At 49.1% G+C, this 23,093-nt stretch overlaps 1 protein-coding gene across 1 annotated transcript in view; it reads left to right on the top strand.

Annotated features, from left to right (window-relative positions):
- Positions 1–1,060: 1,060 nt before the first annotated feature.
- LOC311330141 (dedicator of cytokinesis protein 3-like) overlaps positions 1,061–23,093 on the top strand; it is a gene marked incomplete at both ends in the record, with an annotated part of 49,741 nt that continues 27,708 nt past the window's right edge. Inside the window, 14 exons of the mRNA XM_084462135.1 lie at positions 1,061–1,097; positions 9,163–9,246; positions 9,529–9,569; positions 11,405–11,460; positions 12,970–13,066; positions 14,939–15,087; positions 15,365–15,449; positions 17,051–17,092; positions 18,267–18,421; positions 19,045–19,126; positions 19,223–19,283; positions 19,381–19,528; positions 21,996–22,084; positions 22,922–23,047. Of these exons, the coding sequence (XP_084318261.1) occupies positions 1,061–1,097; positions 9,163–9,246; positions 9,529–9,569; positions 11,405–11,460; positions 12,970–13,066; positions 14,939–15,087; positions 15,365–15,449; positions 17,051–17,092; positions 18,267–18,421; positions 19,045–19,126; positions 19,223–19,283; positions 19,381–19,528; positions 21,996–22,084; positions 22,922–23,047 (1,252 nt within the window). The remainder of the gene's footprint in view (positions 1,098–9,162; positions 9,247–9,528; positions 9,570–11,404; positions 11,461–12,969; positions 13,067–14,938; positions 15,088–15,364; positions 15,450–17,050; positions 17,093–18,266; positions 18,422–19,044; positions 19,127–19,222; positions 19,284–19,380; positions 19,529–21,995; positions 22,085–22,921; positions 23,048–23,093) is intronic.

Raw genomic sequence — 23,093 nt, 5'->3', positions numbered from 1 at the left:
GCTCAGGAAAGGATGCCTCATCTTCTGTCCTGGCAATTCCAGGAACTGATGTAACACAACCTATATGAACTGCTTGATCCAGCCCCAGAGCCGCAGATTCAATCAAGAGGCACTATATCACCGGTTATAGGAACATGCAGCACTAGATTATGCTCTTAGTCACTTGTTTTAAAGGAGATGCACTATTGAGTTCTGGCAAGTAGGCCTAGTAGTAGGCCTACATTGGCTTTTCCTACGTTAAATGCAATTATTGTTAGTCGCTTTGGATAAAAGCGTCTGCTAAATGACTGTAATGTAGGCTAATGTAACATGCTGTTCGTATATATAAACGCAGTGGTGGATGCATTTGCCACTGACTTGGTCTCCAGCAGTGCAATAGGTTTGCAAATACTTGACACATCAGTTTTGACTAAATGAGTCATATGACGGCCATGAAGATGGCGCATCTTATGGTAGCCTATTATTGCAGTTTACTCGTATTTTCTTGCACTACAAGACCAATTTGGACTGGCGAACAGTATCCCGGCTAGTAATTACCACCTATATGCTTCGACTGAACCTCATCACCAGCGCCCGATACGACGTAGTCTATTGATTATAGGCTAGTCGATTGAAGAACTGACTGGAGCGATAGGCTAATCTACAGCCAAATGCAAAAAACAAATCGTTGGAAAAACTATTCCCGGTCCAATCAAGATGTTACTGCTGCTGCTGCTGCTACTGCAATAATAGCGTTTGGAGATTAGATTACTGTGTGTGGTTGTGCGTGTGTGTGTGTGTGTATGTGTGTGTGTGTGTGTGTGTCGGGTAGGTGGACACGGAGACTGCATCAGACTGGAGACACGGCGCGACGAGCTCACTGTGAGATAATAGAGCCGGGCACGGCGCTCAGTTATTATATCGTTAGATAAAGATTTCTGTCGAATGCGATACACAGTGAACAGGCCGTGTTTAGATGCCAGTAGTTTTTTATTTAGCCTAGCGGCACCCTCCTCCCACGATATCAACAGAATGTGGCTTCGTCTTGGTCGTCTAGAGGGAAAATAACCAACATCCAAATATGTGGATACCGACAGAGGAAGAGAAAATCGGAGTTGGTAAGATCTATTTGTGTTCATGCATTACTTATCTTCGAAAACAAATTTTCAACTAGATTGACACTCATTCAACGCTGCTTGTTTGTTTGTGTGTGTGTGTGTGTGTGTGTGTGTTTTGTGTGTAGGCTATGGCTTAATTAAGATCACAGCTCCGCATTTGAATAGCGCCGCATGTTGAAGCCTAATGTTTTACTGTTTAGCTGTGGCTTATCTCAACATAATCTCAAATCTCAATCTATTTGATAATAACATAGCAAAACGTAGGATAACAATGGCTGAATTCTCCCCTTGATGCCTCAGATGGCAAATCATTGCGTGGGTGATATAGTCCGTTGCCTCTCTGTCACTGCTGGCCATCTTCATGATAGACTGTATTAGCCTACCAAAGGCTACTCTCGCCCTTGCTACATTGTAGACCTATTGTAGTTTTTGGTGTTTGAAATGCGTAGGCTATGTTAAGTATTCTTTGATTTGAGTATCACGTTTGAAAAGGCGATTCATGTTGAAACCACGAGGGGGCAATGAGATTGCGCTCCTCTAACAGGTGTACGCTATGTTCGAGTCAAAGCAGCAGGCTATGCGTAACCTAGCCTACCTGTGGACAGTGTTAACGTGTATGCTTCTACCGCTGTTAAGGCCTATCAAATACACACGACTACATCATCCTCTCCACATCTCCGTCTGTATAGTTCCTGCGTATTATTTAACCTTTAGCCTAAAGGTAGCCTAGTGGTAGATAGTCAGTAGGACTGTCTGCGCAATATTCTAGGCTATTTTGAATGAGTCATGTTGAATCCGTGTTTTACAACTATAGGCTAGTGTGTGGGGGTTCTCTCTCCGTCTGTCTCTGTCTGTCTGTCTCTCTCTCTCTCTCTCTCTCTCTCTCTCTCTCTCTCTCTCTCTCTCGCTCTCTATTTCTCAGTGTCTCTATTTCTCATTCTCTCTCCCTCTCTCCCTCTTTATATACACACACATACTCATCCTCTTCCCCCTGCATTTGCGCCCTCCACTCTCACACACAAGATTGAGTCCAACAAAGGAAAAATCCCTAGTTTGTCGTCGTTGGAAGGAAACTGGGAGAGAAGCAACAGCTACCAGTAGCCTACATACCGGGCCGCTCTCCATGGTGCTGAAGTGCTGAAAATGCAGGAAGAGGCGATGCGTCGCTGCAAATAGGATAATATAATAGAATCATAACCTCCTTTTCCAACCATAGATGATATTGGTTCCATCCATCATGCATGGTCATGTACATTGTTATGTACTTTTTTTGTGGCACCATATAATTCAGGAGACGATATGTAACTAATTTGTGTGGGCAAATTTAAGATGTTATTAATCTGTAGTCCCCTACCGCATACAATTAATTGATGCATACAACAATGAGATTAGACAACAATGAGAATAGAAACTCTCTTCTACCACACAGATACATTCCATCTTAGCAGCTCTCATGCTGTTATCCATGTTGTTGCCTGCCTGTGGCCTATCAGCAGCCAGGGCCTAATTTCTCCTGTCTTATCTTAATGAGCTCCGTCGAACAAGAAAAAACATTTAGAACCCACCTCATGAAACCTTAATGCCGTTCTTACAATGACTCAATTTACTGTTCGCTCAGCGTCTTTATATTGGAAACGATGGCAATTTAATGAACTGCGTCCCTCTGCCAGTTTGTTCAAACAGTAGAGCAGGTCCGTCGTTCTCTGCCGCTGGTGGTGATTGCGATATGTCTGGAGTCGTGTACTTTTATAACTATAAACGGCTCTTAAGGCCTCCAGTTCTACTTCAGAGTTGGCTTGCAACAGCCCCCCATGGGGCACTGCGTTGACCTGCCCTTGGCCCGGCACAGCCACGCGGCCAGGGCACAGACCCAACACGGCAGTCCGCTGGACAGAGGGGCATGATGGGAACACGACCACCGTAGGCATAGATGGCCGGTAGTAAGATCATATCTGCGCACGTATAAGCACCAGAGATACAGCTAATGTGTACTGTAGTGTAATGTAATGAGAGATTAACATGGTCTAAGCATAATGTCCTCACAGGTTTAACTATGGTTTTAAATGTGAACCAGAACATGGGCACAGCAGGGTTCCGTCACTGACCTTTGAAGGTAGAGAATCTTGGATATCTGCCAGGGATTAGATTACTTCTCCCATCAGTGCACACGCGTCCATCATTAGTCCACTGGGTTTCATTGTGTGTGGGTAGGTGTGCGTACATGTGTTTGTATGTGTGTGTGTGTGTGAAAGAGATTGCGTATGTTGTCACCAAAAGGTATTGAGGTCATCATTGGGTGCCATGCTGCAGACAGGTGCCAGTCAGATAGTCCTGGAATCATATCTGACAAAACCCTCCTCTAACACCCCCCCCCCCCCCCCCCCCCCCCCCCACACACACACACACATAACCCCCCCCACCCTTCCCCCGGAAGAAACCCTTATGTTAGCAAGACCTCGAGCAACCGTGCGTCTGCATGAGTGAGCGTGCATTCAGGTCATGTAGACAGACCATCATGACTCATTGGGGCGAAACACAAAGAGCGCTGTGTGATTTGTAACTTTGCCATGTGAGGGTCTGTCTGGGACAGGGTTACCCAGGCTGGGTTAGTTACTCTCCGGGGGTCTTTGTGTGCCGTCACAACACATTACCCAAATGGCTAGAGGAACCTGTCTGGGATCGGGGTCAACAGCCCTGATACCAGCAAGCTTTCGCTTAGGGCCTCCGAGGATTTAGGAAGCAGCGACAAACAAGAGCATCATGTTCTGTTTTAGTACCAGACTCCGACTGCCTCCACGGTCCCTCTAAAGACGCGACCCGTCTTTATTGTGATCACAAGTCTATCGCAGTTCCATCGCTGAATCCATCTCGTTGACATCGGTAGTTCTCCTAAACGACCTGCCGTCTGCACACCAATACAATACCAGCAGACGTACTCACCACAGTGAACAGAACATCTCGTAGGAGCAGCGGTGTAGTACTGTGATTCTGGGAGGGTTGCCCTTTTACACCGCTGTGTGTGTGTGTCTCGCTGTGGGACGTAGTACAGTACGGCATGTCTCTTTCTGTCTCTCAGCCTCTCCACTGTCCCAGCCCACTAACTGTGGGCTGCATCAACTCTCCCTTTAACTAAGAACACATTGACCATGTGTGACATGGTCAACACATGTAGACACTGTGGTGAGGAAAGCATGTCAGAGACTGGACCAACTCAGACAATTGAGGAAATTCAGAGCATCCCACCAGATCCGACGGAGCTTCTTCTCATCCACGATGGAGAGCATCCTGACTGGGAATATCACCACCTGGTACGGGAAGAGCAGCTCTCAGGATCACAAGGCCCTACAGAGTGTGGTACGGTCAACTGAACGTACCTTGGGGAGGCCACTCCCCCACCTCGAGGACATCTACACCAGAAGATGCAAGACAAAGGCCAACATGATCCTGAAAGAACCCAGCCACCCAGGAAATGGACTGTTCTCTCTGCTACGGTCAGGAAAGAGATACCGCAGCCACATGGCGAGCACGGAAGAGCTTCTTCCCGCGAGCCATCCGGCTCCTGAATGACTATCTAACCCCTCTTGGGATTGTATTTATTATAGCTATAGCATGTATCCCCCCAGTTATTTATCTATTTATTCATATCCATATGTATATAATCCATCCAGACCTTTATCTATCCTGTCACAGCTTAATTTTATACATATAGAAAAGGTACTTATTGTCTTTGTGATCAAGATTTGTATTACTTTTCCAAAAAAGAACAATACGAACAATACAAAACACAACAATAGACAACAAGGGGTGGGCAACAGATGAGTCGTAGAAGGACCTGACATCTCAGTCACACTGGGGAAACAAACAGTATTACATGAACACATTATCTCACAGTCAAAAGCAGAGTTGATATATCAGATGACAGACTTTCCAAGCATCAACTGTACTGGCCTTTGCTTTGTTTTGTCTGGTGCATTCAATCCTCTGATATTTTTCATTGTTGATGTGAATATAAGTATAGCTTGTGATCTTTCGACAATGAACATAGTATATCAGTTCATTAATAACCTAAATAATGTGTGTTATTTTCTTTGTTCATGGCCTTTGTTGCGATGATCATTGGTGCATAATTATTGTAGGTCAAGGTATGTATGAACAAAGATATTTGCATGACTGGGTGAAGACGCACACTGTGACGCACACTGTAAAAGGCCTGGATTCACTGGACTGAAGGACACAACTGTAAATGACCACATGGGCAGAGCCAAACAGAGAGTAAACTCTACAAACATTATGTAAAATAAAATATGAAAAGGTCGGACTTGATACAATGGATAATTGTGGTGTGTGTGTGTGTGTGTGTGTGTGTGTGTGTGTGTGCGTTCGCACGTGTGGCCACCATAACCTTTTTTTTTACACTGCTGGGAGCACAAAACAGCAGCACATACTATCATCACTATCATCATATGTTGTCACGTGGGCCCACAGAAAATGCTGTTGTGCTCTAAAAACAACAATAACAACAAAAAAGCATCTGCGAAGATTTCCGCAAAAACAACTGTATCTGAATTCCAAGGGAATTAGGATGCACATCCTGACAGTTTGCTTCATTTTCATACTGGCTCATCTAAAATCCTACCGTTTTGAAGGAATCTTGCACTGAATAAGCAGAATTGGTTGCTATTTGTGGTATAAGCCGACCTTCATGCAACCTGATATCATGGTTCTTATTTAACTTGTTCATCCCCTTGTGGACCGAACTGACCACGCTATTAAGAGATTCTACAGATCTGACCTCTGTCTCATTTTATTATTGAGAAACATAACATTGATCCTTGTTTGTTCTTTCATCCCAGATAAACAGCCCGTTCGTTGTTTGTTGTTCGTTATCCTCTGAACATGGTTGTTAGGATGCTGTGAAGGCTTGAAATGCCTGGGTTGGTTCTGTCCACCCTAATTAAGCTCACACAATCAACATGTTCAGTTAGGCTCTGTCTGGACCCCACAGTCAGAGTGGTGGTGCCGTTCTGGGGCAACAGAGCAACACATCTATGATGGCTGCAGGCTCCCAAAGTAAACACTCACAGGACAGCGATCTCCAGCAACCAGCCCGACCCCAAGCTACATAGAAACCAGCATCTTTCTAGGCTTAGGCAAGACGCAGACACCATTTAATTTAACAATATGATACTAAAAAGAGGCTGTTCCATGATTGTAAATATAAGCTCCATGAATTCCTAAATCTTCAGTATATTCTCTGAATAAAATTTGAAGTGAATTTGAAGCCACAGGGAAAGTTAGAGATCGAGAAAGATTCTCCAAAGATGAGTCGGGTACTGTCATCAGAGCCTTCAGCTCAGGTCTACTTTGAGGAAGTGGGGGCCTGGCGGACTGAGAGCAGCCTGGCAGACACAGAGCAGCCTGGCAGACACAGAGAAGCCTGGCAGGCAGAGCAGCCTGGCAGACACAGAGCAGCCTGGCAGACACAGAGCAGCCTGGCAGACTGAGCAGCCTGGCAGACAGAGCAGCCTGGCAGACACAGAGCAGCCTGGCAGACACAGAGCAGCCTGGCAGACTGAGCAGCCTGGCAAACAGAGCAGCCTGGCAGACACAGAGCAGCCTGGCAGACACAGAGCAGCCTGGCAGACTGAGCAGCCTGGCAGACAGAGCAGCCTGGCAGACAGAGCAGCGACAGAGCAGCCTGGCAGACACAGAGCAGCCTGGCAGACACAGAGCAACCTGGCAGACAGAGCAGCCTGGCAGACAGAGCAGCGACAGAGCAGCCTGGCAGACACAGAGCAGCCTGGCAGACAGAGCAGCCTGGCAGGCAGAGCAGCCTGGCAGACACAGAGCAGCCTGGCAGGCAGAGCAGCCTGGCAGGCAGAGCAGCCTGGCAGACACAGAGCAGCCTGGCAGACAGAGCAGCCTGGCAGGCAGAGCAGCCTGGCAGGCAGAGCAGCCTGGCAGGCAGAGCGAGTACAGCAAGACTGAGCAGACTGCCGAGCATATCATCACAGTCTGTCCTCCATACAGACCACCCTCAGAAGACCCCTACAAACCACCGAAGCCCCCTATATAGACCACCTTCAGAAGCCCCCCATACAGACCACCTTCAGAACTATACAGACTACCTTCAGAAGCACCCCTATACCGAGCACCTTCAGAAGACTGGCCTCATACAGACTACCATCAGAAGACTGCCCCCCATACAGACCACCTTCAGACGCCTCCTATACAGACCACCTTCAGAAGCCCCCTTTACAGACCACCCTCAGCTGAAGCCAGCCTCTTGGATGTAGGCCCGGAGATGCGGGCATAGCGGCACGACACTGAGCTGACCATCTGATGACCCACCAAAGAAGAAGAAGATCAGAGCCTTATTAGCTGAATGGAACCATCTCCCTCAAACCTGTAGGCCCAGACAAGCTGAAGAGTTTTCTATTATCTGATTGCAGTTGCAGTTAAACTCAAATGAAGTTGAGGACATTCAAGTAGAGTCTTTAGGTTGGCAATGGGCCTGAAGTGGTGGAATAAAGATGGCAAGTTCCCTCTTTTAGTCTATCAATTTCTCTCTCCCTCAAAATGTAATTTAATGTAATTTATTGCTTTATAAATGTTCTTAGCCGTTAGACAAACACTCCAGGAGCTTGCTCGATCGCCTTGTTGAGAGGGGTCAGGGAGCTTTTCTGGCCCACGGGTGATACTGGTTTTTGCTTCCCTCTGGAATATGTAGGGGTGGGACGTATGCCCACCTCCCTTGTTCTCTGTAAAGCGCATTGTGTTGCCTCTGGGTATTAAATGCGCTATACAAATAAAGCTTTCTGCCCTGTTCTCTTGCTCTGGACCTTTTGCACAGGAGAGCATCCATATTCCTGCCATTTTAAAATCCTCGTAGCAGTTACAGTGCAGAAAGAAGCCCTCCAGTTTGTAGATGATCTGTTTCCATAGTTACTGTAGCAGAGCGCTCGGTTCCCACAAACAGGCGCCCCAGCCGAGCCCCTCCCACCTCCGTCTCCCCCTCCCCCCTCATTGGGTCCCCTGGCTGGTTCATTAGCATAATGACTTGCGGAAATCTCCTTCGAGGGTCAACGGAGCCCACACCCCAGTCATCTGCTGTGACGTTAAGCAACTATCCCACGATGAACTAGGCGACTTTACGAGAGGTGAGCTGGAGGCCGCGTGATTTAGCTAGGGTCCTGCCCGCGACATTTTGTACCCGGGCTGCGCCCCGGGCTGATGTAACAGTTGGTTGGGGGGCGCATTATAAATAAAAATAACATAACATAACATAACATCTGTTTTCTGACGATGAACCACATCCCTTGATTCATGATTTGGGGCACAGAGTGTTTGCGATGGACAGCGAGTCTCGCGGTCCGAGGCGCTTCTAGCGCTGCAATAAGGCTGAGGAGCGTTTACTCCCCGCTACTTAGCAGCCGAATGTGTGGGGTCTATGTTTGGAGACGGTGCAATTAACTTAACATTGCATTAAAATCAGGACTGCTTAAGAATTAATTGCCTATTAAAATGACTCCACACTTCAGGCAAGGGAGCTTGTTTGCTGTTGGCTAGGCAGAGACTCCTGCACACTATGTTTACGTTTGCTTGTTTGCTTCTTATTAAAGTAAAGCTGTGGTAACCGGTCTGCTTACACACCAAAACATTATGCTGCATACAGACACGACATTGATGGGAGGGCACCTTGTCCAAACACCAGGGAGGAAAAAGGCTCATCCTGAGCCCACACAGTAGGTGCCTTATTATTAAAACGATCAACGACTAGACGGCAATCATAATCTCTTATCTCTTACTCTGCGGAAGGCACTTTACTAATGGAGTTTGATTGGCTGCTTGATAGGTTGATGCCAGCTTGGCTGAAGCAGACAGCCAGGCTAGCCCACCTTGACCCCCAGACCCCAGTCCCCTCCTTAACCCTATAGTGCCCCTAATATCACTTTTATTTTCAGTGCCTCATTCTATGGAATTTCAGGAGAGACAAGTCCGCCTGCTGTGCTATTATGGATGCAGGGCCACCATTATAACCAAACATTCTCTTTCTCCTCAACAGTGATCTGCAACTTCCGAGGGTCAGTGTGTCAAGGCCTGGTCCTGGAGATAGGTGAGACCGTGCAGATACTGGAGAAGAGTGAAGGTAAGACAAAGAACGCACAGCCCTGGAGCGACGTGAAACCAGTGGTCACCAGTGCATTATGGGATAGGTGCATAACGCTGTCAGTTAGAGAGGGGTGATGGTACAGGACTAAAGGAAAAAAAGGCTATAGCACTCAATTTGCCCCAGTCCAAAACAGCACTTCAATGTGATGACCAAGTGAACGCATACTATGTTGAGTGAGATGGAGAGTATCAGTATGACGTGTTTGTGAGAGGTTATTTTGACGTTTATTTTGACATGCATATTTGCTGTATCCTCTAGGTTGGTACAGAGGGTTTTCCACCAAGAAGCCTTCCGTCAAGGTAAACACCCTTTCATTTTTTGAATCCACACTTACACATTGCTGACATATTGTATTTTTTTTCTTGATTGTAGTCATTGTAGTTGAGATGATCTTCCCCATTTTGGCACTACCCATAAGTATGTAAGTGAGGGAATACATTTGGCACTGTCTATTCCACTTACTGTACATTAGCATAATTACAGTCAGATTTCTCCATGTATCTGGGATAAAGGCAGGCAGCAGCTGTGTTTAGATGGTAGGGGGAGCAGATGTGGTCCAAACTGTCAGGTGTTTGCCTGCCAGGCTGTTCTCTTCAGACAGCCTGCTTATCCTGGTGTACTGTAGCTACATGCAGGTAATGTACTGTAGCTAGAGCTGGAACTCAGCTAGCACAGGTCTACAGGGCCTAGGACACATACTGTATCCCTCCACAGGGCCTAGGACACCTACAGTATATCCCTCCACAGGGTCTAGGACACCTACAGTATATCCCTCCACAGGGCCTAGAACACCTACAGTATATCCCTCCACAGGGCCTAGGACACCTACAGTATATCCCTCCACAGGGCCTAGGACACCTACAGTGTATCCCTCCACAGGGCCTAGGACACCTACAGTGTATCCCTCCACAGGGCCTAGGACACCTACAGTATATCCCTCCACAGGGCCTAGGACACCTACAGTACAGCCCTCTACTGTATACCTCCCCAGCAATGAGCGTCCCGACCACCACCATACCTACTGTCTGCCATCGATCAATACGCTGCACTGCAGTAAAGGGTTATCATATATTACTGACACATCCATTTCTGATCAAATTGACTGTCCAGTAAAGCCTGTCTAGAACTGTACCTGTGCACACTGGCCTCACGTTCCATCTCAAAAGGTCTGCCCGGTTCTGTGACGCCCCTATCTGCAGCATCGGGGAACCACAGTCTAATCTCTGACCTTCTCTCAGAGGCCGTTTCACTAAGCCTAAAAAACAAAAACGCGCCTTTAATGGTACTGTAACTCCCAAGCACATGTCATTTAAAAAGTCTAGGGGAAGCCCGGCCTCCAAATCTCTTATTCTGCTTTGAACTTAAAGGTCATCTGAGCTCAAAATGTCAAGGTTATATTGGTCCATTTGCCTCCCAGCTGGCAGAATGTCCTGGAGAGAGGCATTAAAACTCAATCCCACCGTTAAATAGAGTTCTTAGTGGCTGCTAACACCAACCGCTTTCACTTCTCCCATAAGCTATTTACTGTCCCTCTCCTACCAACATGCCTCCATTTTGTTGTGTATCTTATGCCCACGCTCGTGCTCTCCCTGAGACGGGAGAATCAGACGGCCGATTCATCACCTCTGGCAGATTAGAATGAGGTAGAGGAAATGCAAGGGTGGCAGTTGGCGACATCGTCTCTCTCATGTCCTCCCTGCTGTAAGCCAAGCCTCGACTGGCGCTGCGGCCCAGGCTGACGCTTCTGTGTGTGTGTGTGTGTGCGTGTGTGTGTGTGGGTGTGTGTGTGTGTGGGTGTGTGTGTGTGTGGGTGGGTGCGTGCGTGTGTGTGGGTGCGCTTATGTATCTTTACCTGCATCCGTTTGTGTCAGGGAGACATGGTGACGGCACCAGTTAACGGCCACGATAAAGTCGAGGACATTAAAATTTGGGCTCGGTGCGATCGCTCCCACAGATAGGAAAGCCTAATGTGGCGCCCGCTATAGAAAGAACACTTCCTGACAGTGATTGACAGGAGTGCGCCTGCAGCTAAGTAAAACTTTCAGATGAAAGATCTACCCGAGACCATGAGGAACAGTAGCGCTGTCGTTTGTAACCGACCTGCCTCCTCTCTCTCTCTCTCTCTCTCTGCTAGGGGATCTTCCCAACCAGCTACGTTCACTTGAAGAAGTCCACCGTGACCAACAGAGGGTGAGTCTCGTGTTGAATCATCGTCGTTAATCAAATGGAATTAATCAGCCTCCTGCATGTCACCTTTTAAGATAATCCCATCGTCTGCTCATTATCACCAGCTCTGCGTCAGGGTGTTATTGTGTATGGAGGTGTGGGTGGCGTTTGTAAGGTGACTTGGTGGTGTAGGAGGGGGTGTGTCAGCGGGGGGGGGGGGGGGGGGTTCTGAGAGAGAGCGGAATTCTAGAGTGTTCTGCCGGGCCTGGTGGGCGCACTGACTCACGGAACCCAAATGGAGCTCTCTCTCTCTCTCTCTCTCTCTCTCTCTCTGTCACCACACAGAGCTGTGATTGGTCGATATTCATCGGTAGAGCTTTGGCGGCGTGCGCGCGCTCCGCCCGTCCGCGCTCATCGCTGATCAGTGCAGTTCCATACTGAAACAGCATTAGCTGTGCATATCCAGTGAGGCGGACTAATACCACACACACGCGCACACACACACATACGGGATAGCGGCCATCAGAGCTCTCTGCAGTTCAAGGCGCAAAAGCTGTTCACGATGCTGGAAGCAGAGAGCAGGGCAAAGACAAATGCGGGCGGCGGAGCGCCGTACCAGGCTGTGCTCACGGAGAGAGTCAATCTGCGTGTTTGGGATCAGGGGCACGGGTACGGACATGACAGTGTCACCCCCCCCCCCCCCCCCCCCCCCCCCTCCACTCTCTTCGGCTGCTGCGTGCAGTAAAGGGCCCCCGTTTTGCTTTTGAACAATTAAAACATGAGACTCTCTGATTGACGCTGCTCCACTTCCCCGCTCCCGGATCGGCGCTAGGGAAACGGGTGCTTGCTGCTGTCTAGCGGAGTTAATGACCTGCGACACCTACAGCCACTTTCCCAAAGAGTCCCAGCTAGGGGCAGCTACGGAGGAGCCGTCTGTCTCATGCTTATGTAATCCTGCCTTGCGTTTCTCTACCGCAGACCGTTTTCTTTGCTATTAAATGTATGATGGAACACAAGTGTCCAAGTCGGACCCTTTAATGTAGGCCAGCTGGATTTAGAGGACTCTGAACCAGAGGAGAACAGAGAGGCTCGGTTCACAGCGGAACTTGGCTGATGTCATCCCCCTTTTTCCTGTTCAATGTCTCTCTGATCTCGTGTGGAGGGTTGTGGTTTTCACAGTGAATTAGAAACGCCGTCTGTTTTATTTCTGTCTAAGTGGCCCGTCAGCACTGACCTTACAGGCTGGGAGAGTCTCACTGTGTTATGCTGCTGCTTCTTTGTCATCATCGAGCTGCAATTTACCATTATAGAACCAGCTCAGGGAGAAGATTTACATATCTGTGTATGTTCTTCTGTGTGATAATGTGTGTGTGGGTGGTGTGTGTGTGTGTGTATGTATGTGTGTGTGTGTTTTTGTGTGCGCGCGTGTGTGTGTATCTGTGTGTGTATGTGTGTGTGTGTATGTATCTGTGTTTGTGTGTGTGTATGTATCTGTGTGCGTGCGTGCGTATGTGTGTGTTTTTCCCACCCCAGGCTTTGTGAAACGGTGGTACCGTTGGAGGACCCCATCATCACTGAGACCACCTCCACGCTGCAGGAATGGGGCGTGCTGTGGAAGCAGCTCTATGTGGTCAGTACGGCAGCACAACTTACCCCCTCCCCCCTCACGTCTACCCGATAAGCCCCTCCCCCATCCCCCGGTGTATCCAGTAGAACACACTGGGCATTATGTATGTACACACGGGACTTGATTGGTTGAGAGGTTTCTTCGAAAAGCCCAGTGTATAGAGGGACTGCGTCCACCTCTGTTTTGCATACGGGCTTGAGGGATCGAGGGATCTATTTCCTCCCTCTGCAGCGTGCTGTTTTCATCCATCTCATTGAACACCTGGAGCTCCCGTGCTGATTCGCAAGGCTATAGGGAACAGCACGGGCGATGAGCTCACGGTGTGGTCGCAGCCCTCTGATGTCACTCAGACAGACCCTTCCCTCCACTCAGCACGCTCTCACGCCGTCTATGGAAATCCAAATATAGTCGTCCGGCACTCAAAGCCGTCGTATCCAATTTCACACCGCGTCACGGCTTTAGATCTTGGCTGGCCGGTAGCTTTAGATCTTGGCTGGCTGTTCTTAGCCGCCTGCATCATCTGAAGACCCAGTGTTGCTCAATAGCTTGTCAGCATAACCGCCCCCCCCCCCCCCCCCCCGCTCCCCATGATGGTGTTTACCAGGAATCTACAGCAGGCCTACTCCTGATAAGTGTTGGGGGGGTTGGGCATTTGCTGATGGAGCTGTAGCAGAGCTGGCAGCATGGTTTTACGTAACCCTCTCACTGAGGAGCGCTCATGCACTCGGAGCAGCCAATGAGCCCCGGGCACAGCCGCGGTGATGTAACTTCCTCTCGAGCACGGCTAATGCGAAGCGCTGATTTAACGCTGCACATTTTGGTATCCCCACGCTATGGTAGGGCATAGTCGCCACGGTTACCGTCCATAAAACCGGGACGTATCATAGACGTTCCTTCTTGAATGTTCTGCCCTTGAGGCGCATTGTAGCCAATTAGAACGCACGGTGGTACCTTGGAGAGCAATCGGGCTAAGCATAAGCGTGTATCTGTTATAATATACATAATTAGCCCTACAGAGCAGTCCAAGAGGGCTCATCAGCTCTGACAAAAAAAAGAGGTTTTCGAACAGCTAGCATCATTTGAGTTTGTGTAATGTTTACACTCATTAAATTTCCATGAGCGTTCTGGTAGAGCTTAATCTTTGCACTTATGTAAACAAACCTGGGCGGTAGTGTCAGCCTGTCATACCGCCGGGGAGAGGAGGAGGAAAATGTTTCGATTAAAAGTTGCTCCGGCGCCGAGACAAAGTTTCCACAGAGAAGAGGCGGTGGTGCTGCAGATGGGTATCGCCAGAAGTTGAGGAAAGGGCCGGGTGGGATTGGTTTCGCTCATTAGCTGTGACAGCTCTAAGTCTCCTGTGCATCGTGTCCGTGCCTTGGCAGCTTTGTGTGGGGCTTGCCACTTTTACATATACCCTCCTCTGCACGCGCACACACGCACACACACTCTCCCTCGTGACGTTTACTCCACACGAGTGCTATGGGATTATAAGCAAAACACTATTACTTTCCCTAATTTAAGCAGAGATTTTATTTTATTTTTATTTTTATTTTTTTTAAACAAGTGAGCCCTGGCCAAGAAGTGAGCGTACACAATTTCAGGCATACAGTGCAAAAACAACACAACACAAGTTTGATCAACAGATGAAAGCAGTGCAAAAAGCATAAAAGAGCTCAAAAGGACAGACCTCCAAAAATCTAGTCCTACATTAGTGAAAAGATGCATGTGCATTGTGAGGACTATGGAAATGTCACCCATCTACCAGTTCTCTTTCAAGTAACTTTAACGAATTACGTAGAGAGACCATTATAGCCACAGTGCTTCCATAGAGGGGGCCCGGCCCCTGTCCGACTCTCATCTCCTCTGACCCGACAGAAACACAAGGTGGACCTGTTCCACAAGCTGCGCCACGTGATGAACGAGCTCATCGACCTGCGCCGCCAGCTGATCCAGGGCCACCTGGCGCAGGAGCAAACGCGCGAGATCAAACGCCACATCACCGTGCGTCTGGACTGGGGCAACGAGTGAGTGACCTCTGACCTGTGACCCCCGGGGTCAGTGATGCGGCACGTTACGCGTGAGAATGAATAGGGGCCGGCGGATTTGCACCTTGATATCCGCAAGGTCCGTGTCTAATGTATGTAAATGTAGATATGACCTGTGGTTACGTGACGGTCAGTAAGCAGAAATTGATAGTCACACTCAAGCCATGGAGTAAGCCATATTCTTGGTCTCATGCATGGGTTCCATCTCATCTCTCTCTCTCTCTCTCTCTCTCTCTCTCTCTCACTCCTCCTCTAGGCACCTTGGCTTAGACCTGGTTCCCAGGAAAGAGTTTGAAATGGTGGATCCAGATCAGATCAGTATATCAGAACTTTACAAAATGGTAGGACACAGTGTTTTTACTCTTGGTTCAGTCTTTCACATCTGTTGTCGTGGGTGCTTGTGGGTGTGGATTCTGAAGGCAAACCAGTATAAGTCACCGTTGCTCTCAGACCCGTGAGCATTAAAGGGAACATTGACCCTGCAGCTGTTCGTCTTTAGCTGCGACTGGGATTTCCGTCTCCGTATAATAGAATACTGCAGCTTTACATGAATATTGCGTGGGTGTGAGCTTCTTGAAGACGTACTAAGCATGTAGGCTATTCATGAGTGAATGCGAGTATGTACATTATATGTGTGTCCATGGTGTGCACTGTGTGTATTTAGGCAGTTTGTGTGTGTGTGTGTTGTGTGTGTGTGTGTGTGTGGGTGGGCGAGTGTGTGTGCGCTGGGATGTGAAGAGATGTGTGAATATGTTATATATTACCAAACCATGCATAAGAAGGTGACTCAGGAGAGAGGGAATCGCTGCAGCTGTTGTGGATGGGGCTGGTCCAGGCCACCCGTTCTTTGAGCGCACGTTGCCTCCGTGTTGGGCCGCGTCCCTTCCTCGGCGGGCACGTGACTTCCACGGGCGCGGACGCTCGCTCGCTCGCCACGCGGACATAATGCAGTGGGACAGGTCTGGAAGAGCCTTTAGAAAAACACACATTCGGATATTGTAAATGAACTGCATTTTGCAGTTGACTTGAGACCTTGCTCTATTAATAAATCATTCCTCCAATATGCTTTTAGAATTCAGCAGGAGGGATGTGGGAGTTCCAAATCCAGCCCCAGCGAAAGGAGATTAGAGGGATTTCTCAAGATCCAGAAATAGGGCTTCTTACAGTAATTACTGCACAGACGTAATATACTGTAACGACTGTAATGATTTTGCGAGGCCATCTTGGAGAGGGGAGACACAGTCTGACCAACAGTCGAGGGTCCATATGTTGGCCTAAAACTCTGTCCAACTGCCCAGCAGTCATCCATTACTTCACTGCCATCTTTCTGGGATTGTTAGGGCATTAAGTCCCCCGTCTAGAAACAACAGCGTAGCGCGTTCCTGCCAGAGAGCCTCCTCGCTCGGCCCATGAAAGGGAGCTTGTTTTTGGCAGGGCACACGGCCCTGGCACCTTCTCAGGTAGGAGTAGAGGAGCTCTCACAGGTTTGCTGAGCAGAGGCGTGCGTGTATGTGTATGTGTGTGTGTGTGAGTGAGTGCGTGTTCGTGTGTATGCTTGTGTGTGTGTGTGTGTGTGTCTGTGAGTGTGTGTGTGTGTGTGTATGTGTGCGTGCGTGTTTGTGTGTATGCTTGTGTGTGTGTGTGTGTATGTGTGCGTGTGCGTGTTTGTGTGAATGCTTGTGTGTGTGTGTGTGTGTGTGTGTGCGCGCGCATTCATGTGTGATGTGTGGGTGATACAGGCTTTGTCTTCTCCTATGCCACAGCGCCTCACGTTTTTACTCATGCAGGCTTATTTTAAGAGCGCTGAAGCAGCCTCTCGGCTATATCGGTCGGAGCAGTTTCATTAGATTCGATGCATCTAGTGTTTAAACCAAGAGAGTAGAGAGACCAGAGTGGGCTGACTAACCCTGACAGACACATCTCTCTCTGCTCCTCTCCCCAGCACGTATCCAGCAGACACTGTGGCCAGCCGAGCACAAACCAGGTATGACCTGATTAAAACCAGGTATGACTAGATAAAAACCAGGTATGACCTGATTAAAACCAGGTATGACTAGATAAAAACCAGGTATGACCTGATTAAATCCGGGTATGACATGATAAAAACCAGGTATGACATGATAAAAAACAGATAAGACATGATTAAAACCAGGTATGACATGATAAAAACCAGGTATGACATGATAAAAACCAGATATGACATGATTAAAACCAGGTATGACTTGATTAAAACCAGGTATGACATGATTAAAACCAGGTATACCCTGATTAAAACCAGGTATTTATTTGCCTTATTCACCTCAGCTGCCATATTGGTCAGTCTGACGTAATGAGGGGTGCGGATGCGGAAGTGCCCGTTCCCTTCAATATTAAAAGTTTGCTGTAAAAACACCACTTCAAGAACCAAAATAGTCAAAATAACAGGCTGAATACACTATCGGGGTTAGAAACTCATCATTACCAGACTCCGATTGTTTTTCACTGCCGTTTTTTTCGCGTTTGGAAATACATCGGAGTGAATGCAGCTGACGGCTAACTATGGCTCATACACCTCCATGTATTTCCAAACGCGAAAACAACGGCAGTGAAAAACAATCAGAGTCTGGTAATGATGAGTTTGTAACCCCAATAGTGTATTCAGCCTGTTATTTTGACTATTTCGGTTCTTGAAGTGGTGTTTTTACAGCAAACTTTTAACATTGAAGTCAACGGTCACTTCCGCATCCGCACCCCAGACTGACCAATATGGCTGCCAGGTGAATAAGGCGAATGCCCTGATTAAAACCACTGAGCAGTTCTCAAAACCACTGAGCAGTTCTCAAAGCCTAAGTCGGCGTATTAGCCTGGCAACCAGTTTGGCTCTTAGATGATTCTATGTTTAAGTAGCAGCTCAAACACATGAAGAAGTCACAACACAACGGAATTAATCTACCATACGAGAGTGACGGTGTGTGGATCTTTTTCTTGTTTTCATACTAACACATTCCCATCCATTCACTAGTCAGTCACTTAGCTTACCCATGACCGCACGACCACAACGCGCTGCACGTCAACAACGTCGCGACCGTGAACACGCCGAGCGCGTGTGCGGCAGCAGGAGCTCCGCCCCCCGCAGTAAGGACCTGTCTTGTTAGTGTTCGTCGTCCGTCCGTTCTCAGGGTGACGGCGGGCGTCAGCGCCACGGCGACGGTTGCCGCGTCCCTGTGCAGCATCACCTCTTCATCAACCTGAAGAGCTTCACCTACAACAGCATCAGTGAGGACGCCGACGTGCTCTTCTCCCTCTACGACACCCGCGAGGCCAAGCTCATCAGGTACTACGGAGGACAGCTGAACACACACACACACACACACACACACATGCACTTGCGCACACACACACACACGCATGCACACACACAGACACACACTTGAACACACGCATGCATACACACACACACAGACACACACACACACACACATACATGCACTTGCGCACACACACACGCATGCACACACACAGACACACACTTGCACACACGCATGCATGCATACACACACACACACAGACACACCCCCACACACACACATGCATGCACACGCGTACAGACACACACGTACACACACAAACACGCAGGCAGGCACGCACACACACGTGAGCACACACGCACACGCAGGCACACACACACAGGCACATGCACACACACCCACGCACGAGTACCCACAGAGTACCTGCACACAGCATAAACAAACACCTACAGCACAAACAACATGCGCAGGACAGACACACACAACAGGACAGACACACACAACAGGACAGACACACACAACAGGACAGACGCACACAACAGGACAGACGCACACAACAGGACATGATTCGCCTCGACTTTCCTTCAGTGTCAGCAGCTGGGATGTTCAGACCAAAACGCTCAGGTAACACGTTCCTTCCTCCTCTCAGCGAGAAGTTCATGGTGAGGCTGAATAAGAACGGAGGACCAAAGAACCCGGAGAAGGTCGACCGCCTCTGCGCCCTCTTCACGGTAGCCCCGCCCCCCACGCCAGACTCGCCTCCGTTAAAGATAAAACATCGTTCAGTTTGGTTATTTTACCGTCTTTGCTGTTTTGTCGCTCCTCAGGACCTGAGTAGTAAAGACTTGAAGAGGGACCTGTACATCGTCGCGCACGTCATAAGAACCGGTAAGTTCACGTAGATATTATCGAGCACAGCGCAGACATTTCCCCGGGACTGTTCGAATGTTGTCGTTATTGTTGTTGTTGTTATTGTTGTCCTCAGGTCGTATGCTGCTGAACGACTCTAAGAAGGGGCCGCCCCACGTCCAGTACCGCCGGCCGTACGGCTGCGCTGTCCTCGCCATGAGCGACGTGTTCCACACCATCACCGACCTCAAGGAGGAGAAGGACTTTGTGCTCAAGGTTTACACGTGAGTCCACAGTTAACTGCTCAAGGTTTACATGTGAGTCTACAGTCAACCTTTTTTTCATGTAATACGATATAACAAAGTGGGATGTGAACTCCCCGGTTGCCATACTTTTGCCAGTGAATGTAGATGAAAGGGGAAAATCAACACAGCTACAGTACTTGAGAAGATGTCAAAGCTACTGTATGCTGGAGAACCTAGTTAGTGCAAAAGTCATTTGAATTCCCTGTTTTTCTGAACTTCACAACTCTTAATATTTCCCTTTAAACATAGGTTTTTGTGCATTGAATACAGTATACTGCCCTTGTAATTGTAAAATGACCTCTGTTTATATGAACTATGAATATGAAGCATACTGTAGCTCTTAGTGGGGCTGGTGCTGGAAGTGAGTCATCTTCCTGATCATTGGAATTGGAAGATGCTGCGCAACAATGACTTCCTGAAGTGTAATTACCCTACTGTACATGGCACCTGTAATGACTAGGCAGACGCACGGTTTCGCTACCAAACGGCGTGATCGCTGCTAGGCGGGAATGTTGTATGGATGTTCTATCAGTGTTGCACGCGACACGGCGCTGCGTTGATGGGGTTGTGTGTGTGTTGATGGGATTGTGTGTGTTGATGGGGTTGTGTGTGTGTTGATGGGGTTGTGTGTGTGTTGATGGGGTTGTGTGTGTTGATGGGGTTGTGTGTGTTGATGGGGTTGTGTGTGTTGATGGGATTGTGTATGTGTTGATGGGGTTGTGTGTGTGTTGATGGGGTTGTGTGTGTGTTGATGGGGTTGTGTGTGTGTTGATGGGGTTGTGTGTGTTGATGGGGTTGTGTATGTGTTGATGGGGTTGTGTGTGTGTTGATGGGGTTGTGTGTGTGTTGATGGGGTTGTGTGTGTTGATGGGGTTGTGTGTGTTGATGGGGTTGTATGTGTGTTGATGGGGTTGTTTGTGTGTTGATGGGGTTGTGTGTGTGTTGATGGGGTTGTGTGTGTGTTGATGGGGTTGTGTGTGTGTTGATGGGGTTGTGTGTGTTGATGGGGTTGTGTGTGTGTTGATGGGGTTGTTTGTGTGTTGATGGGGTTGTGTGTGTGTTGATGGGGTTGTGGGGCGGTACTGGACGTTGATGGGGTTGTGTGTGTGTTGATGGGGTTGTTTGTGTGTTGATGGGGTTGTGTGTGCGTTGATGGGGTTGTTTGTGTGTTGATGGGGTTGTGTGTGTGTTGATGGGGTTGTTTGTGTGTTGATGGGGTTGTTTGTGTGTTGATGGGGTTGTGTGTGTGTTGTGGGGTTGTGGGGCGGTACTGGACGTTGATGGGGTTGTGTGTGTGTTGATGGGGTTGTGTGTGTGCTGATGGGGTTGTGTGTGCGTTGATGGGGTTGTGTGTGTGTTAATGGGGTTGTGTGTGTGTTGATGGGGTTGTGTGTGTGTTGATGGGGTTGTGTGTGTGTTGTTGATGGGGTTGTGTGTGCGTTTTGACCAGGATGGTAATGAAGTGTCCTCTGGTAAATCAATAGGCGCTCACCCCGAGCTCCAGATTGTGCTCTTGGCGTGATGTGAATCTGGCCGCCCCCGTTAGGCGCCACCGGAGGGGGACGCCGCTGAACCCCGGCCAACCAATGAAGGGATGAGGACGAGTGAGAGAGGACGAGAGAGGGAGAGAGAGAGAGGGGAAGAGAGAGGCGGGGGGGGGGACATGACACTTAGATAAATGAACAAAGTTAGAGGACAAAGTTTGAGGACGGGAAGAATAATACAAAGCTAAGCATTCTCCGCCGCGACTTGACGCATAGCGTGTTGTCTAGTGCGCCTCCTCTCCAGCGTTAGTGAGCCAAGCATCTGCCTCCTCCTCATGGGGTCCGCATGACAGAGCGATGAAGGATGCATCTCCATGACGCTTAAGTCACTTTTAAAATAAAACGTAATTCTTTTCCGCCATTTTCTGTTTGTGGGTAGCTCGATATCGTAGAAAAGTGTTTTTTTCTTATATAAAATATAGAACTCTATTCAAGGTCCAAACGACGGATTGTTAGGATGATTTTCGCCATGTCTCTCCTCCGAGCCAGAGTGCACCTCCCCTTTAATGCAGGGCTGGCGGCGATTCAGTGCAGAGCCCAGCTGACTCTTAACTGTCTGGTCCAATAAGGCTCCAAGCCGTGTCCCCGTGTCTCTCCCAGGGGCCCCACGGGCCCTATGTAATGAAAAAGGCTGGTGGAGAGCTGGCTGTCAGCTCAGCTTAGCGCACTCTGCGCTCGGACTAATGTGCTGCTTGATAGCGTTGTTCCCTCTCTGGTAGGTTTTCTTTTTTTTTTTTCTCCAGGAGGGGAAAACGGTTCTGGGACACACGCTGTTCGGTTAGTCCCCCGCCAACCGTCCCCATCCCTCCATCTGCCCCTGCTAATGGGGGCGGTGACGCTAACCTCCCTCTTTCTCTCTCTCTCTCTCTCTCTCTCTCTCCCTTCTCCGTCGCTCTCGCCAGATGCAACAACGAGAACGAGTGGTTCCAGATCCACGAGAACATCATCCGCAAGTCCAGCACCAAGTACTCAGCCCCCAGCACCAACTATGGTAAACAACACGCCGTCAGTCCATCTCGTCCCCTGGCGACGCGTGGATACACGGTGTTCGCGTGCGATATCCTCTAGGCGTCTGTCTTAGAGGTCTCTCAAGGTGAAATTAGATATTCACTGTCAAAACGCCGTATTGATTGCTGTGACTGCGATCATCGCCATTAAGGCCAAGCTGCGAGGAAAAAGACTGTTAATATTGATGGTATTGGGGACACGGATAATTATCCACAAGGGCAGAACATACGGACGCCATGTTCTGTCCCCAGGCACGCATGCAGCATCTGTGGGCGCTCTCTAGGTCGTCTGTGGTGCGATGTTCCTGTCAGAAAGCGTGCGTCTCACGCGTCCCTCGGCGTTCCTATTCTCGTCCTGCGCTCATGTCTCATACTACGGCGCCGTACGACTCACCTGACTGTCGTCAGGCCTCCCAGACCTCCTCATTCCAACGCCACGACGCCATTTCTTCCCTGTTCTCGTCTCGCTCTGATTACATCTCTCCATCCTCTGTCTGTCTCTGCCTCCCCCACACTCTGACTAATGTCCCTTAAATACCCCTCCCTCCTCTCCCTCCTCTCCCTCCTCTCCTCTCCTCTCCTCTCCTCTCCTCTCCTCTCCTCTCCTCTCCTCTCCTCTCCTCTCCTCTCCTCTCCTCTCCTCTCCTCTCCTCTCCTCTCCTCTCCTCTCCTCTCCTCTCCTCTCCTCTCCTCTCCTCTCCTCTCCCTCCTCTCCTCTCCTCTCCTCTCCTCTCCTCTCCTCTCCCTCCCTCCCCCCTCTCCCTCCCTCCTTTCTCTCTCTCTTTCATGTGTTCCTGTGTCCTGCCCCCCCCCCCCCCCAGGCCTCATCATCTCCCTGCAGCTGCTGCGAGGGGAGCTGGACCAGATCAGACGGGAGAACCAGGCCGTGTTCAGCAGAGCCCTGGCCCTCACACGCAAGATGGGCTTCCCCGACGTCATCCTGCCAGGTGAGGGGGGGGAGAGAAGAGTAGGAGGATGGAGAGAGACGAGTGG

The sequence above is a fragment of the Borostomias antarcticus genome (genome assembly GCF_949987555.1).
Source record: "Borostomias antarcticus genome assembly, chromosome: 3".
NCBI classification, from domain to species: Eukaryota; Metazoa; Chordata; class Actinopteri; order Stomiiformes; family Stomiidae; genus Borostomias; species Borostomias antarcticus.
Note: the sequence above shows the minus strand (reverse complement) of the source record. Positions and strands in the feature narration are given on the sequence as shown.